Source organism: Terrapene carolina, unplaced genomic scaffold (genome assembly GCF_002925995.2).
Source record: "Terrapene carolina triunguis isolate 2854851 unplaced genomic scaffold, T_m_triunguis-2.0 Scaffold22, whole genome shotgun sequence".
In the NCBI taxonomy this organism is placed as follows: domain Eukaryota; kingdom Metazoa; phylum Chordata; order Testudines; family Emydidae; genus Terrapene; species Terrapene triunguis.
In genome coordinates, this window is record NW_020664373.1 from 9783751 (window position 1) to 9801417 (window position 17667).

A 17667-nucleotide genomic window follows, 5' to 3' on the forward strand; every position below is an offset into this window, starting at 1 on the left:
ACCAAATGGAGTTGTGATGGGCTGTACGTACTGTGCTCAGAGTTTGGCATCAAAGAAGTTAATTCCTTAGACTGAAGAAAGCTGATGGGCTCTGCCCTATAGAGATTGGCTTAGGCCCCAATTCTGTAAACACTTAAATTCATATGCTCGACTTTACTACTGTGAATAGTCCCACAATGGAGTATCGGGGCCTTAAATGCCAGGTATAGAGCAAGATTGTTAGGTGAAGCTGAGCAGGAAGTAGCAAAGAACAACCGAGAGCCATATGAGGAAAAAATAGTTTTTTTTGGTCTGTGATAGCTTTGCCTCTGCTCTGAGGTGAAGAGGTAATTGATATTTTGTGCCTCTACTCTGAAGTGAAGGGTAAACTGTTCTTGGTTTTTGTTTTGTGTCTCTGGCTGGAGATATTCTATAGTAATTGAGAGTGGAGATTTTTGGCATTTCTGCCTGAGATGACGTGGAGAGAGGAAACTGTCCACTTTAGCAATTCTTGAAAGTGTAAGAATAATAGGTTCCTGTAACACTCTAGACCAGGGATCGGCAACCTTTGGCATGCAGCCCGCCGGGGTAAGCACCCTGGCGGGTCGGGCCAGTTTGTTTACCTGCCGTGTCTGCAGGTTCGGCCGATCGCGGCTCCCACTGGCTGCGGTTCGCCGCTCCAGGCCAATGGGGGCTGCGGGAAGCAGCAGCGAGCACATCCCTCGGCCCGCACCACTTCCAGCAGCGAGCACATCCCTCGGCCGAACATGCAGACCTGGCACGTAAACAAACTGGCCCGGCCCGCCAGGGTGCTTACCCTGGCGGGCCGTGTGCCAAAGGTTGCCAATCCCTGCTCTAGACTGATTGGTGCTGCATTATTTCTGTAGATCAGTGATACTTGGACTAAGGCTCGCAAGCCACAAGTGGCTCTTTAATGTGTTTCCTGCGACTTTTTGCAACACATGATATTAACTGTGTGATTTAATTATTAAACGATCAAGATGCATTTACTATGTTATTAACCAATTGTAGTTCATAAAATAATACTTGGTCAGTCATTTTGCTGTGAGAATTTTAGAGAGAGACAGAGAGAGAGACAGAGAGTAAAGGAAACAATGAATTCACACTACTGTGGTTCTTTTGGGTAATGTTGCTCACTAATTTCTTTCCTGAACCATTGTGGTCTGAGTATCAGCGCTGTAGATGGAGAGCCAGCCAGATACTTGACACAGCCCAACAATTGGTTAAGAAGAATAATGACATTATATCCAAACACTTGTTTTTCCTTAAAATCCCACCTGTAAATCTTCTGACTTGGTAGATAATAAAACCTCAAGGACACCGGACAAGATTGTATGTTGGTGTAAGATTTTAAATAAACAACCAAAGGGTTAAGCAGCACAGTCCATGTATAAAATGACACATATACCCAGTAAAAAAGTACTTATTTTCTCTTGTTTGAAATTCCCTCTCAGAGTCCTGAAAATAAGTTATCTTTCCATGTTGCAAACTCAGATCCCAGCCCAGCTCCTTGCCATCCAGTGTTTCTAATGCAGCTGAACTTACTATTTTTTTTTCATCCGTGGAATTAGAGATGGAAACTACCTGTTGGGTCACCTAGTCTAGCTTCCAGCCAGTGCAGGATTGGTCACCCCCAGTGTGCTGTCAATTGTTTTGTGCAGTCCTGTTTTAAGTGACTCAAGATAGGAGTCTTTCATCATTTCCATTAAGAGACCATTCCAAAATCTAAAAGCTCAGTCCTACAGTCCTCCCACATGAAGACTTCATGATCAGACCCTGATAATTTGCCTTGTTATGTAATTTGGCCCAATATTCAGCCTACATTTTTCTTTGCTCAATTTTCTTCACTGGAGCTTTTAGAGCACCTAATAATGGCTTTGTGTGTGTTAACTTGCAGAGAGGGTACAGATCTAAACCTCCACCTCCCTAGTCCTGGAGCTGGACCCACACTGGACAGATTGGACACGTGTTTTTCCCCATTTGTGCATCAACAATGTTAGCACAGATCCAGGAAGGCCAATCTTACAAAATAATTATTTTTATGATAAATCCGATTTTGAATTTAAATAACCAAGATTAGCCATCATCCCTTTAGAAAAATAATCTTTATAATTAATGCCATAAAATCAGTACAAAATAAATAGCAAAAACTCTAAGATGGTTCTCACATTAAAATGTTAACAAAAGTAGTTTGTTAGAAATTAGGGAAAATGCTGTTAGAACAATAGATGGAGCTAGAGGAGCCTTAACATTTACTGATCCAAGTGTGTTGTGAATCAAGGCACTGCCTGCCTAGGTCTGAATGCAGTTGTGTAAACCCAGCAGCCGTGTGAAAGGACTCTGTGACAACGTGATATGTTATAGTTATTTCCTTCAACTATCTAACTGAAAGTGCAAAGATTATTAAATTCATTATTACTACTACTATATGCATTTGAGGTAATCCTTACTGTAGCATCTTGGATGTCTTCTACAGGGCTTGGATTAAGAGCAAACTGCATTTCCCATCTCAAAGGATGTATATATACTGTACTGTATCATGAACTATGTAATCTTAAAGGGCAAAAGTGAAAAATGTAGCCAGTTGGTTAAAAGCTAACCTACTTTATAAAGAATGATAAGAATGAGTACTCAACTGTAACTTTCATTAAAAAATCAATATCAAGTGAAACAAGTATTTCTTTAAAAGGATACACAGGATAATCCCAGATTGGAGATGGACTATGTGGATTTAAAGGTCTTTTGATAATAGCGCATTTGTAATCTGATTAAAGAAAATGTTACAGTTCATTAAATGGGTAACATCTAGTAAACAAATCTTTCATAGTTCTTATTAATTTGGTGAGCTCCGCTTTGTAATACAGTATTTATATAATTTCTTTTTTGCCTCAAGAATAGAGCTGGACAAATACTGCACAGTTATGTTTGAACATCCATTCCAATTCTGAATAGCTGCTCATGTCAACAGGGTCCATACCCCTTTTAATTAACTTCCTTGGGACTCTCAATAGTAATGCACTATGCTCGCCAGTAAGGTTCATTCATAACAAGCAAGTAATTCTTTATCAGAAAAGTAAAGTCCTCCATGAAATCCACTAGGGATGTTGCCATGCAGATATATTTTTCCAGGGGAGTAAATTAATTTAGGTACGAAAGTGATGGGTTCAATAGAAAACCCTAGATAGACACTTTACCCTGCAACAGTGTCCATGGATTCAGATAAATGGAATGTGATGGGTTAATCGGTTTAGTCTTCATCACATTCTCACCTGGGCTTGTGAAATAACTGCAAATAAACCAAACATTAGGATTAGTGTCTTCATAAAGAAAGAATCACCACTGTAATCAAACACTCTTCAGGTCAGGAAACTAAATGAAACACTTCCTGGTCTGTTGCTATCTTGTCACCCAACCTTAGATTATTTCTCAACAACCGAACATCACATTTAAAAAAAATCTAACAATGTAGAATCAGGGAGTCATTGCCTATCCAATTATAAACATTTTAAAGTATGTTAGATTTTGCTCTTCAGAAACCTGGCAGCACTTGCTGTTCTGTAGAAGCTCAATGCTCTCAGCCCCCCGAGGAGCAGGGGGCACCTTGCATTGCTTTCCAAGGAAAAATGCTGGCAGGGTCTGGAAGAAACAGATTCCAGGTTTCCTCTACTAGAGGGAGGGGTCATCCCAATGAAGGGCCTTTAAGAATTAGGGGCATTGTAAAATATGGTAAGAATAAAACAAAAAAAAAGGGTATTGTGAGATGGGGTGCCAAGCCCTGCCACCATCCATCATACTTGACTGACTGGGAACAGTTTCCTTTTAAACTTAATATAAACCAGATTTTTTCCCCCTGAGTTAAAACCTCTTTTGTTGTTTTCTGTAACTATTGATATGGGAGGCTGGCCGAGACAAAAATGGATGACAGGACATCATTTGTACATCCTGGTTTGTTTATCATTCAGTGTAGAACAGATTATGTAAGTAGCTTAGATTAATTTGCCTTGTTACCCACTCGTAGTTACACATGTGGTAATTCACAGCTAGGATCCAAAATCTATATGGATTACCAGCTGATAGCGTCTATTATGTTTTGCAGTTGAAAGACGAGTCCCATTGCCTGGAGAACATAAACCAAACCCGCTCCTGCAGGTTTAATTCTCCTTTTGTTTATACTAATGTAGCCACCTCAGTGTAATTATTGATTTAAACAACATTCCTCTTGATTTACATGGAAGAAGGAAGAGAAGCAGATCTTCTGCACGGAAACACCATCATTTTAATTTTTTTGTTTGAAAGGGATGGACAAATAGGCTGCTAGTGTAATTCATGAGTCCTTACATTCAGGTGATATTCAGCTTTCTGAATCAGACTAATATCCACATACAATAGTAGCCTAGAACCACCATCTCTGCTGCCACAGTATCTTCCTGCCCATTCCTCTCTCTAGCCTTCAAGGTATATTGTACTGGACACTGGCCCTGGACACCTCCTTTAGTGTGAGTAGGCCTGCATTGATGGTGGTGGTCAGTATTAAGTTAGGTGAGGAATCCTCACAAGTCTGAGATGGAGGAGATGATGTACAGACTGTGCCCATCCTGTGCCTCATGTTCTTCTACTTGAAAATCCCAAGCTCTACATGGTCTGCGGAATGGGCCGGGGAACAAATACTACAGAGCACAAGTGGAGAGGGCATGAGGGACAGGGATAGATACTGCAATATTGTTTAAAAAACAATAATCTTTTAATGATCTCTCAGCTTTCTATTGCATATTCCATGTGCTGCAGGCCCTTCTACAAGTATACAAAATATGGATTGGTTTGAAATAAGTAGGTTATTTATCCTTACCAGATGTGTTTGGAGTTCTTCATTGTCACCTTCCCAGGTAGGCAGAACACATGCCTCTGTCCCTCCAGAATTTAAGTACATTTTTCATTAGTGGACAATACTTTTCTGACTGTTTCAAAGGTGGGGGCTGCATCAGTGTTGAAGCTTTATTATGTTTCTCATTCAGTCCAGGAAAAACACATGGAAGATGTGAAAGGGTTAGTCAGTAATAACTAGTGTTCTAATCAAACTTCATATTGGCTTTATGAGGAATTAGCCATTATTATTTAAATGTATTGAATCTTAATGTACATATTAGTGTATAGAGGAGAACTCAAAAGGTCAGAATCCAGATGTAGACAGTTCTGATTATGTAAAAATTATGACATACTATAACAAGAAAGTTTAGAATTCTTACTCTGGTTATGAGATCTGTAGATCAGGTCCATATTTTTGAAAAGCAATGCAGGCTGAACACAGTAATAAAAGGCACGTCACATTTCAGACAGAGATGTTCCTCTGTTCAAGCAACCTTTTTTCAGTGAAGGTCTTTTAGTCAAAGGTCAAGAGCTGATGACATCAATCAAAATACAGATCTGCCATCAGTTTTACATGCCTCACTTAAGTCTTCTGCATTGTTATATTAAATCTCTATTATGAAATCTGTAAAACATTTTATGATATATTGGTATGAAAGTTGATACATAAAAAGCATTTATTTTTTATGGTACATTAAAGATTTCAAAATGGATCATTTCCGGTATCTGTCAAATAAAATATCCTCAAAGGGTTTGTATAAATCCTCATCAAACTCTTGTCATTACATATCTGCTTGTGTTTCCATCTGCAACAAAGGATCCTGTCAGTGTTTTCCTTTTAGTCCCTGTTTTCCACATGGAAGATTTATGGTCTTTTCCATGGTGTTTGCAACACCCGGATCGTCTTGTGGCTGTAATAATCAAGAACATCCCACAGAACTGGCATTTGGAGTGTTATGCTTAAACTCTTCAGCTTTTCCACATGCTGCTGTTATGTGGCATGTTCTGAATATCCGGTACATGCTCCAGTTTTGTTTTTTCACTATTCGTATAGGATAGCATTATGGAAAAGGACAGCTTCCAGCAGCACAAACACTGACACAGGGCCTTGGTGGCAGAAGATCTGCCAGGGCAGGAATTTATTGTAGAAGAAATAAGCTGCCATCTCCCTTGTGCTGGAAGGACAGGCGTGAGCCAGCACCACTCAAAAAGTAGGCTGTGGTGACAAGGGATGGAGGAGGATGGATGTACTGATTCAGTGCACCTTCTATCAGCAGGGTTCCCATTAAATCTACCCTTCTACACCATAGAAACCCAAGGGAGGGCAGTGCTGGCAGATGGTGCCCTTTCAGGTGAATCTCCATCAAGCCATCAGGGGCCTACCAGATTCAGGGATTTTTTGCATTCCTGCACCAGCTGTAGGGAATCTGGCCAACGGTATACATGAGAGACAGGAAAGAAGCTCTGCTAATGTTAACTTTGATACTATGTATTATGAAGGAATGGGGAAGGGGGACAAGAAGGCAGCCCTGATCCTGCAAAGACTCATGCAAGTGCTTAACTTTGCACACTGGGAGTAGGCCCATGGAAGTCAATGGAATGACTCAGAATTGGTAAAATAAAGCACATGCATAAGTCTTTGCAAGATCATGGCCTTCATTTTTGTATTATTATTTTTTAAGAGTATCATTCCTTGCGATTACATAATAGCAAACCTAATGTTAACAAGGCCTCGTCTTTGTCAGTTGGGTATAGAATTGTATTGCCTGACTTTTTAAACAATCATTTAGCTGCTCAAACAATGCTATACTAACAAAGTTTTGTGCATTTAGGTCCTGGCCCAAAATGGGAGGCAGCGTGGTGTTCAGGAAATGCAGTTTCTCTGACAGCTCCGTGACATATTGGGGAAATGTACAAGCTGCAATAACTATTGGACCAGTGCAGCATTCTCTGCCAGCAAGTCCAACCAAGGGGCTGGATTTTGAGCAAAGTGGAGGGGTTGCATTTTTCTGTCGCCTTGAGAAACCTGCAGAAGGGGCCGGGACAACCTGTCTGATAACAAATATGTGTATGAAGTCTATCAGGGAGAAGAGAGTACGCCAGGAGAATCCACAAGTACACCAGCAATAGCCAGATGATAGAGAGTCTGGGAGTAACTGTTCAGAACATTTGTCTAGGGCCAAATCCAATATCCTTTACTCAAATAAAAGTCCCACTAAAGCAGTGGCGCTAGAACATTTTTAATAGTGGGGGTGCTAAAAGCCAGCCCCCCTACCACTATCCACTCCCATCCCCCCAGAGCTGAGGCCGGGACTCCAGGCACGCAGGGCCATCAGCCGGGACCCTGGGCACACGGGGCCATCAGCCGGGATCCCTGGGGTGCTGCAGCACCCTCGCACCGCTAGTTCCCGCACCTATGCACTAAAGTTAATGGGAAATTTGCCCAATTACTGAGTAAATACTGCAGGATTTGGCCCTTTTCTTTTTAAAGAAACCCAAATGTTAATCCTGTATAAATCCAGAAAATAATGCTCAGCCCACACATTACAAAGATTTGTTTCTGTTCCTTTTGTTATGTCTAGCAGTCCAGTTTTGTTTCCACTGTTCCTCCTGAGCGTCCATCTTCTGAAAATAGCATTGGAAACATAGAGAATTTAGAACTGGAAAAGACCTGTTAGGTCATTTAATCCATCCCATTGCCAATGTAGGATTGTTCCTGACAGTATTTTCTCCAGCCTTTTCCCACACTTGACCTGCATAATGCTCCATTGCTCAGCTCATATGTGGGTGAAATGAATTCCCTCCTAAAGAAGATACCCTCTATTTCCATAGCATCACAGCCTAAAAGTAAAACAAGCCCTCAACAGAATTTGACTTCCCAAAAATCTCTGGGGGTATTTTGGTAGCTGTGTGAGTGTCATCTCAGTAGGGCACCAACACCCCACAGCAGGAGCCAAAAAAACCCCCAAAACTGAAACCCATCACCTGCAGGGCCAGCTCTAGGATTTTTGCCGCCCTAGGCAAAAACAATTTTGGCCACCTCCCGCCTCGTTTTTTAATTACCCCCCGCCCCAACTCCGCCCCTTCCCCAAATCCCCAGCCCTGCCTCCTCCCCCAGGCTCTCAAGCCTGGGAGGGAGGGGGAGCAGCGGCGCGCGAAACGGCTTTTTCGCGCGCCGCGGCCGCTCGGGATCTCCCCCTCCCTCCCAGGCAGCAGCAGCAGAGGTGAGCTAGGGCGGCCGTGGCACATTTTTAGGGGCGGCATTCTGGCGCCAGCCATGCCGCCCCTAAAAATGTGCCGCCCCAAGCACCAGCTTGTTTGGCTGGTGCCTAGAGCCGGCCCTGATCACCTGTGTGGGAAATGAAATCCTTTATTCAAACTACTGTGACAACCAGATTTACCAAGTGTCCTTACTCCAAGCTAGGTGTGGACTGGGGTCAGTTCCAGTGGGGACAAACCCAATGAAGCCATAGCTTGACCCTTTTGTGGGGTGGGTTTGTTTGCTTTTGTTTTGTCTGCATTTGTTTGAGATGACATAGAATAATAAACAGCTTGAATAACTGAAGTATTTATTTTCTTATATACATTTAAATATGGCACATCTGACAGTAGTTGTACGATAAACTCAAAATGATAATCAAAGCTGGACAGTAGATCAAATCATTCAGTGCTGAGCATATTAGAAGCCAAATCCTGTACACTGAAGCTTTGAAGAATGTTTCACCAAAGAGATGCACTAGCTAAGGATTCAGAGACTATTTAGTTCAAATTCCTGAACTGCCGGACGGTGACATTCACTCTACTACACATATACCAGTCTCATCCTCCATATAACAGTGTTGAGTTGACTCTTTCCACTCTTCCTTTCCTACAGCTGGTAATCTTTCTACTGTAGTTATCCATTAGAAGACAGCTATCAATGACCCAGAGGGCCCACTAATAGTTAGTGATTAATCTAATAAATAAATGCAGACTGGATTCATTCTTCTGCGATTAATGTGGAAGATGTCCCATGTTTACTAATGATTTAAAAGTCAGTGACAGCTACTTTGCAAAGCAGTGTGTTTTTGGGAGAGGGGGGGAAAGCTAGATCAAGGATTTTCTTTGCTTTGTGACCCATGAGAGCTTCTCTTCTCCTTTGGACAACGGCAATGCTTTGTACACACTGGCTTTGCAGTTGAACATGTTCTGGGTTGGAATGGGCACTTGTCCTCACAGCTGTTTAAAAGAGAGAGAGAGAGAGAGAAGCATGATAATGTGATAGCTCTCCACTTGTATATCCTTCAACATTTTCAGCATCTTAGCACATTTACTCAAAATGTAATGTCCTTGCATGGGAGGAGATTGGGAAGGCGTGGAATGGATAGGTCCAGTAGGTCCACATGAAAGGGGAAACCTAGATAAAGAGAGGCATCTGCATGGAGGATTTCCCCTTTCACACCATTCTGCTGACATCCCTTCTCTTTAACAACATGTCTTGCCATTGCCTGAATTTCCCAGCACTTGCACAGTAGCAGCCCTAGAGTGCCCCCAAGTTAATGTTGCTTTAAAGAGTAAAGTAATTTCTAATCAGATTCCTAAGTGGAAACCCAAGAGCCCGCCAGATGGCAATGCTGAAAAGAGTAGCTGTTTCCTTGCTTCACGCCCTCTTGACCTCCAAATCCTGCAGAGTCCTCACCTCACAGAGCTCCAAAAGAGAATCCCAGGAGAGGGAGCAATACTGTGGAGCTAGCAGTCCCCCCGCCTCCTTCTGAGCCCCCTTCAGAGCAGTGAAGGGGCCACTCTAGTTTAATGTCTTTTAAATTATGTGACTGCAGTGCTCCCGAATGGTGCTGAAGTGATATCTTTGCAGATGATGCACTCTACTTATCCACAGGACAGGACAGATACAACACAGACATTGCAGGCTTCCCACACAGCCTCAAGGTACCTCAGCCCTGACCTAGAGGGTCTATCTCTATGCATGAAAGGATAGTTAATTTCCCACGCCCATTAAGTCCTTGAGTACTCTGCTGAGGTGGTGAGAAAATATGCTCATTTAATGGTAGGCATTATGTGATGATGTTTTTTGTTACATGGACACCTGTTCACTATGAATTATACTGAGACAATTAACTTGTTTTCCAAAGGCCACTGCACAGCAGTCAGAAGGTAATGACTGTCAGTCACAAGGGACGTGGACTGAATCTGAACCACCTAGAAATGAAAGGCTCCAAATACCACCACAAATCTTCTGGGACATACACTGTCTTCAGATAAGATAGTTAAAGAAATTGTTTCCTAGCTATTAGAAACAAATATGTCTCTGTGCATGAAGGGTGCTTAGAAACTACATAACAAATATTAACAACTCCTCTTTTCACTTAAGTAGTACCTATTGTCCAAGGGTCTCAAAGTGCGTTAGCTAAAGAAACCTCACACCTTCTATGAGGTAAATACTGTAAGTATTATTTCCATTTTACTGATGGGTTAAGTGACTTGCCCTGGGTCACACAGTGAGTAACTGGGAGAGTCGAGAATACAACCCTTGACTCCCTGTACTCGGGTTTCATCAATAAATGACATTATATCAATAGATTGGGACCACAAAGAAAACTGGCAAACACATTAAAAAACAACTACCCCCAAAACTACAAAAGTGAATTGTATTTTCCAAGTTGATATGTATTGCTTAATTGAAAAGAATATGGTTTTCATGTGGCTCAGCTATGTTAAGAGGTGTGAAATTGAAAGGAAAGGAACACTTACCTGCAGGTTTCTGCATGAAATATCTTGTGTTTCTGAGAGCAGCTCTCCTGGCTCTCCCTACACAAATAGCAGCTGCAGTTCACTTTATTTTGGAAAAAATCGGTGGGACATTTCCATCTACAGATACACTCACAATTATCTTCATCAAATTCCATATGTGGTCCACACTTAGCCAGCTCAGCAAGAGGAGGGAGTCCTGTAACAACAGACAAATCTTTTGGCAATAAGGTCTGTATGCCCAGATTCTGCTTTAGATTATATGATTGTATGTGTGGAACTTCCACTGAAATCACCAGGATTTATGCATGTGTACATGAAGGAGGAATCTGGTCCTTAGAATGTCTATGATGAGTTAATATGCTGGATGAGGCCACCACCAAACTGAAGAGAAGATCGGGATGATTTCCCTGCTTCTGACGGAGCTATACTGCTAAATCACCCTTGTCAGAGACAACTTCCCCTGGGATGCCTACAAAAAATATTTGTGAGGAGCTTTTTGATTTTTGGAATGCACCAGATGGCAAGTATTTAAAAAAACCAAACACGTATCCCATACAAAGTACAAACAACATTCACACAACATTGTGCTTCTCAATCAATGTACTCAGTATATTTTTTCAGAAACAAAGTATAAATAATTCTAGCAAGATACAGCCTAGTCTAAGTCTGATTGCTAAGCAGCACACATTCCCTTCTTGGTTAATATGGTTAGGGCAGTGAGAAAACATTTTGTTTCAATGATAAAAGCAGAAAATAAATGACTGCGCTCCTCAACACCTCACCCCTTCTCTGCAAACATGCACATCCTGGCATACCATGAGATTTATCATGGCAAAAGATGAACATTTTTATGAGAGCCCTTAGTAAAGTGTTGGCAGCACACCCTGGTTAAAGGTCATAGCATACAATGTGTCATTGGAATGGTAATTTCCTGTAATTTTATAAATAGGTCTTGGATTTAACCTATGTAATGTGAAATTTAACCTATGACTACGACCTCTGGTCTGAGCTCTCACCTCAATGGCCAGAAAGGATATACCGTACTTATTATTTGAGGGAAGCCTCCATTGTTGTTAACTTAATACCAGAAATTAACAGCCAAACAACATAAAAAGCAAATATATTTTAAAGATACAAAAATCTGCATAGGTTCTGGTGAAATGCTCCCCACCCCCTCCTTGGGTGATGAGCCTTGGCATATATTAATTGGTGTAGATTGTTCAATTCTCTCTTTGCTTTAGCCTCAAGGACTTATTTTAAATGAATTTGTCTAAGCTACTGTCAAACTGCAGCAAATGATTGTTCATTATTGGAAATGTTTGGCTTACATCAGTAAAAAGCACAATACAGTTGTTATTATAAGTCACTTGATTTATCTGGTTGTTAGCCCATAGCACAAATGGCTAGCTGTTAGGTGCAATATGAGTTTGCCTGGTGTCCCCCTAATCCCCACACTTTGGTCTTCCTATAAAGTATCGGTTACTTAGCACTGATAAAGCCAGGATACCATAGTTGATGGACTAATGATCTGATCCAGGATGACAAACCTGTGTCCCAATAAAATTGGTTTCTTGTCTATTAATGCTAAGAGAGCATACTAGACAGAAAGAGTTTATGGAGCTATACAGTTTTATTTTAGGTCACTGACCTAGGAATGCAAATGCTTGCCAAATTGCCTTTATTACTGGTTTGTATGCTTTAATTTGTTGAATGTAAGATCATCTAGAAAGGCAAGATTTTCTTCTGTGTCCATGTAGTCCAGGTATATTAGATTCCCATTATTGCCCATCTGAATATAAATATTGTATGGTATTTAGGGAGATTTTAATACCACTCAATATGTTCAAGATTCTTTAGATTTATAGCAGTTTGTTTATTTCCCCCCAAGGAAAGTTTTCAGTTGATTTCTTTGATGGATTCAACTCTTCTCCACCAAGAAAAGAGGAAGGAGGCAACAACTGATAATGACCTTATGCTTTTATACCAAGCTGGATGCTTTCTTGGAAGTCACTTCTACATATCATTTCTACTAACGTTATTCTGTTCAGTTTGTATCCAGTAGCCTAACGGAGAGCCTTACTCTCACAAGTAGCTCCATTGGCATCATATAGAGTGTGCCCTAGTCTTGCCTGCATGCATAACTCTCTCCACGCAGTGGGTGAGGACTGAGGAGAGAGGGAGGGAGTCACAGCTCAACCCTGAGTGCCAACTTGCCAGTCAGGGAACTAGCTGGGCACAAGGGGAAAGAGAGCAAAGAGCCCTGTAAAAGGCTCAAGTGAAACATTCCCTCCTTCCCCCACACATGAGGGGAGCACAGGAAGCATTATGCCTCAGAGGGGTGTCTCTGAAGCACATTTCCTCTCAAGTACAATTTATGCTGAGTGTAGCCTATAAGAATCAATCATGTGAGGAATGGTTTGCAGGATCAAACTCTAGAATCACTGGGGGAAGAAGTCCACACTCGGCACATTTTTATTCATAAAACCCTACTGATTTCAGTAAGGTTTTCATGTGTGCACTATGTATGAGGGTAGAACGTAGCCCCGAATTTGAGTGGTAATATCTTTACCAATTTATTTTAAACCAGAAAAACATGAACATTTCTTGAATACAGGTGAACAGATGTGGGATACTGAGTTGAAAGCCCCCTAAACAAACGACTAAGTCATCTGTGTACAATGAAAATGTAGAGTGACTGCCAGCTACATTAATTCCTTCTAAAATATTGCTATTCCTTATTCCCATTGCTAATATGAAAAGGCAGAAATGCTCAGAAGAAAATGAGATGAGGTAACACCATTTGTGTGCATGTTTACAACTAGAGTATTCTATAATAAGACAATACCGTCTATTGAATTAGAATCAAAGAGAAATCTCAGTGAGAAAAAGGAGAGAACCTTATCAACCCCCTTCTGATAGAGATGGTAGCTGCAGAAATGTCAGCCAAAGATACTACTTTTACCTTCCCTTCTGCCAGGATGTTCTTTATCTACCACACATTCACATTTGTTGCTGTCCCATATCAAGCCACTATGACAAAGTTTGTTGGTAAAGGGGCAACTAGAAGGAAAAACAACATGGTCAGGTATTTTAAAAAAGCTTCACAAGAATTAATGTAGCTACGGAAAAAGACTAGTTAGCTAGTTTGCTCAAGACAATTATTTACTGCCAGACCTGTCAACTGTATTATGTGAATTAATGGCAACAGCAGTGCTTAATTTATGCCAGGGCTTGCTAGGGCTGAGCCTCGGCACCACAGTTCATAGCCCAGGTGCCTCTGGACTTGCCATGTTATGAAAGTAAAAAAATTGCTTGAGCCCCGGCACCTCTTTCATTACAAATTAAGCACTGCGTCATATTACCCTAGATAGGAACACTGTGGCAGTCTGCACTGATGTCCCAATTCAATGATGCACAAGTTAGGAACGTGCCTAACTTTAAGAATACGAGTCGGTATATTAACTGCAATGGGATTACCCAAGTGCTTCTAGTTAGGTACTTGCTGAATTGTGGCCTCAATCTGGCTGCCAAATATGTGCAGACTAAACCTGTTTACAGCAGGTTTGAGTTTGGCTCTATAAGTTTGAAGAATACCCAGGGTATTTGGAAACTAGTGGGAAAGCAAAAGATGGAAGAAAACCAGTAGTGAATGAGTTAAAACAAAAGAGCTTCCTTGTTAATGCCGTATACTCTGTAATATTTTGTAAAGACAGAGAGCCTTACCCATCCTCCTCTGGGTACTGGACAGATCTTCGTATGATGGCATATTGGTGATGCTGAGCAGTTGATAAGCATCTACAACCTGTGTGGTTGGCAATTTTGACTGGCACTGGCTCTGGGACACTTGTCAAAGGAACTGAAATCTCAAAGAGCTAGAAGAATGAAATATGCTGTTCAGTTTCCATTATACAGCTATCATTATTTCTTAAAATCTTTTAAATGCCAGCTTCCTACCCACTGCCACTCCTCCCCCCTCCCCCTTTTCTGCTGGTAGCCACCACAGATCTGACCTAAGTTAACCAAAAGGGAAAATTAGGCAATGCCCACTGAGCTAGGAACTGGTCAGCATAGTCGACCCAGGGCTAAAAAAATAATATATTGTAAATATCATTTACTGAGCAATCAACAGTATGTTTCATGAATGAAGCTGAAAAACATGTAGATGACTGGAACTTGTTTCACATACATTAGCAATGTAACCTCAAAAACTTATATAGAGACTCATTTATCTTCTCTGTCTCAACTTCCAGTGGATGTTTCACCATGAAGCCTACAATTTTTCTGTAAAGAAATAAAAAGCTCAGGGGAAAATTCTGTTCTCAGTAATACTGATGTAAGTCTGGAGTAACTTCATTGACTTTAGTAGAATGATTCTGGATTTACATGGTTGTATCTGGAACAGAATGTACCCAAAGGCTTTTGAAAATAGCTATTTTGAAGGAAGTTAAAGGAATGTTACACTCTGCAGAATTGAATAAACTTTAGTTTTTTAATGAACTTATGAACTACTGCTCCAAGCATAACTACATGAATAAATAAATGGTTTCTAGCCTGACCCAGACCTCTGAGATGGTCAGACATCTGTGGTGTACATACAACAGCTCATAAGAGCGCTCTCCTCCTGACAAATGGAACTGATTAACAAACATCTACATAGACGGTATTGGGCCTGATTCACCATTGCTTTACTCCAGTTTTATTTCAGCACAACTCCACTGAAATCAGTGGAATTACACTGATACACAAGTGGAATAACACAGCGGTGGGTCAAGACCACTGGTTTTAGAATGCTTGTTCCAGGAATATTTTAAATTTCTCTCTAAACAATTGTCCACGAATTTTGTACCAGTGCAAAAACTTTTCATAACCAGAATTTAATGTATTTCTTTAAAGGCATAAAGTTTTCACAACTGTAAATGAATAGTGCTGCCTGCAAAATTCAGGTTATTTGCTGCCTATTGCTACTTAGCAGTATCTGCCTATTGATTTAAGCCTACATTTTCAGAAGCAATTTGTGATGTTGGGCACTGAAAACCTAAGGCATTTGTATTGAGGGCACCTGATTTTCAAAGAGCAGCTGCACAGCCCTTGGGAAAATCAAGCTCCTTTAAGACATGTGAAGCAGGACACCCAAACGATGAGACACCTAGAATCACTAGTCACTTTTCTTTTGTCACTGGTCCCAATTTTCAAAATTTAGAACTTATCTCTGAGGCACTACACATCAGAATTTCCTACAGAATTCATTAGGTCACTGGTGCTGGGAGTCTCCATGAGCCACTAGCATCAGGAAATCCCAAGTCTCAATAACTATAGAATAAAGAAGAATTAAACTCATTAACGCAACACGAGATCATAGTCCATTCATGTGACCTCATTCTCCACAGCTGTGCACCGGGTTTCGTCAGGTATACTTGCGTAAAGTGACTATAAAATGGCACTAAATCATCATTCGGAAGGCCTTATTCACTCTGTATCAATACAAATGTATGCTTATCATTATGACTGTAGAGAATAGCTGTATCCTCAGGTATCTCCATAACTGGCTTTCAGAGGCCCGGCATCCTCTTCCCTCACTTTGTTTCAGAGCCAGTGACAGGCAAGAAGGAAGACAAATTGTTCCAATTACCGTTTTTGAAACATAAGTTGTGCTTGTGTTCATACAGCCCAGGCTCTCCTCATTGCAGCAACCTCCACAGCGGAACACATTCACACAGGGAGGCTTAAAGAACTTGTTGGTGGTTGTACCTAGCTCTTTGGCAACTTCCACGCAGGTCTCCCTTGGCACACACTGAGTTTTTTGCCATTCCTCATCTATGACTGTAGAAAGCACAATCATTATGAACAGTATTAAAAAAATAATAATAACTGCATTCAATGAAAAAGATACAAGAAGCAGGTCTGGGGTGGAATCCTGGCCCCACTGAAGTTAACGGCAAAACTCCCATTGACTTCAATAGGGACAGGATCTCACCGATAGGCAAAAACATTAAAAAATGACCAGTGAATTTGAGTGTCTCCATTTTTGGATACCCAGCATGAGTCATTTTAAAGGAACCTGATTTTCAGAGGGAGGTGCTCAGCGCTTTCTTAAAATCAGGCTCCATCAAGATCTCTCAAATTGGACACCCAAAATCACCAGTCACTTTTGAACATCTTGGCCCTAGGATCCATTTATTTGCCATTGTTCAATTAGGACTTTGGGGCATGGATTCTGATTTTCATTACAGCAGTGTAAACCTGGAGTAACTGCACTAGAGTCGATAGAGTTACTCCATTTGATACCAGTGTATCGAGATCAGAATCTGACTTTAAGCTTCCTGTTAAAGTAGAAAACAATGCGCTCTCCAAACTAATTTAATTATGTGCACATCATCATTCAAGATGTCACTTGCATAACAGAAATACTCTTCAAGCACACATATTCTCCCACTATTAATCACTTTGAAAAACTGAGGTGTTGTTGTAGGGAGAATAGGTCAGAGAAGTGGGTTTTACATTTTGTTCTGCATGCACTGAGGTTTGTGGTCATTCTGATCTCTTCCATGTGTGAGTTACATATTCATGGAGCTCAGGGAAGATGAAGACCAAAACCTGGAATTTGCCCTGGTAGTTCATTGGGAACCAGTAAAGAGAGACGAACAAAGGGGTGATGAATATCTACGTCTTTGGCCTAGTCTTCACACAATACCACTACATTAAAACAAAACATACACCATAGACAGAGATCAGTCCCTGATGACTGGGAGAGGGGAAGAGAAATATAAGTTTATATGTATGATTTTAGTAGGTGCTCAGTCAGATTCTGTGGTGATTCAGGGCATATTAGAACATTAATAGAGTCGGCCTTGGAATAATTCTGCCTTAGAAGATGGGGAAGAAGACTTAACAGGATTTTTCTACCACAAATTTCAATTATTTGAATTTAAATGATTTTCTCACCTGGATCTGGTGAGGATATTTGGCAGCTCTGTATCTGGAGTTAGATGTTTAAAGGGAAAGGGAAAAGGAAGCTAACAGCTCCTCCAGATGGCACAAGTAAAGGACATCTGTAGA

The 17667-nt window shown here is 41.0% G+C and overlaps 1 protein-coding gene across 1 annotated transcript in view; it reads right to left on the minus strand.

Annotated features, from left to right (window-relative positions):
• Positions 1-8438: 8438 nt before the first annotated feature.
• LOC113406091 (vascular endothelial growth factor D-like) overlaps positions 8439-17667 on the minus strand; it is a 33376-nt gene continuing 24147 nt past the window's right edge. The window contains exons 3-7 of the mRNA XM_026648626.2: positions 16241-16431; positions 14335-14483; positions 13574-13671; positions 10612-10807; positions 8439-9081 (exon numbers count right to left, since the gene is read on the minus strand). Coding sequence (XP_026504411.1) covers positions 8955-9081; positions 10612-10807; positions 13574-13671; positions 14335-14483; positions 16241-16431 — 761 coding nt within the window. The 3' untranslated portion in view covers positions 8439-8954. The remainder of the gene's footprint in view (positions 9082-10611; positions 10808-13573; positions 13672-14334; positions 14484-16240; positions 16432-17667) is intronic.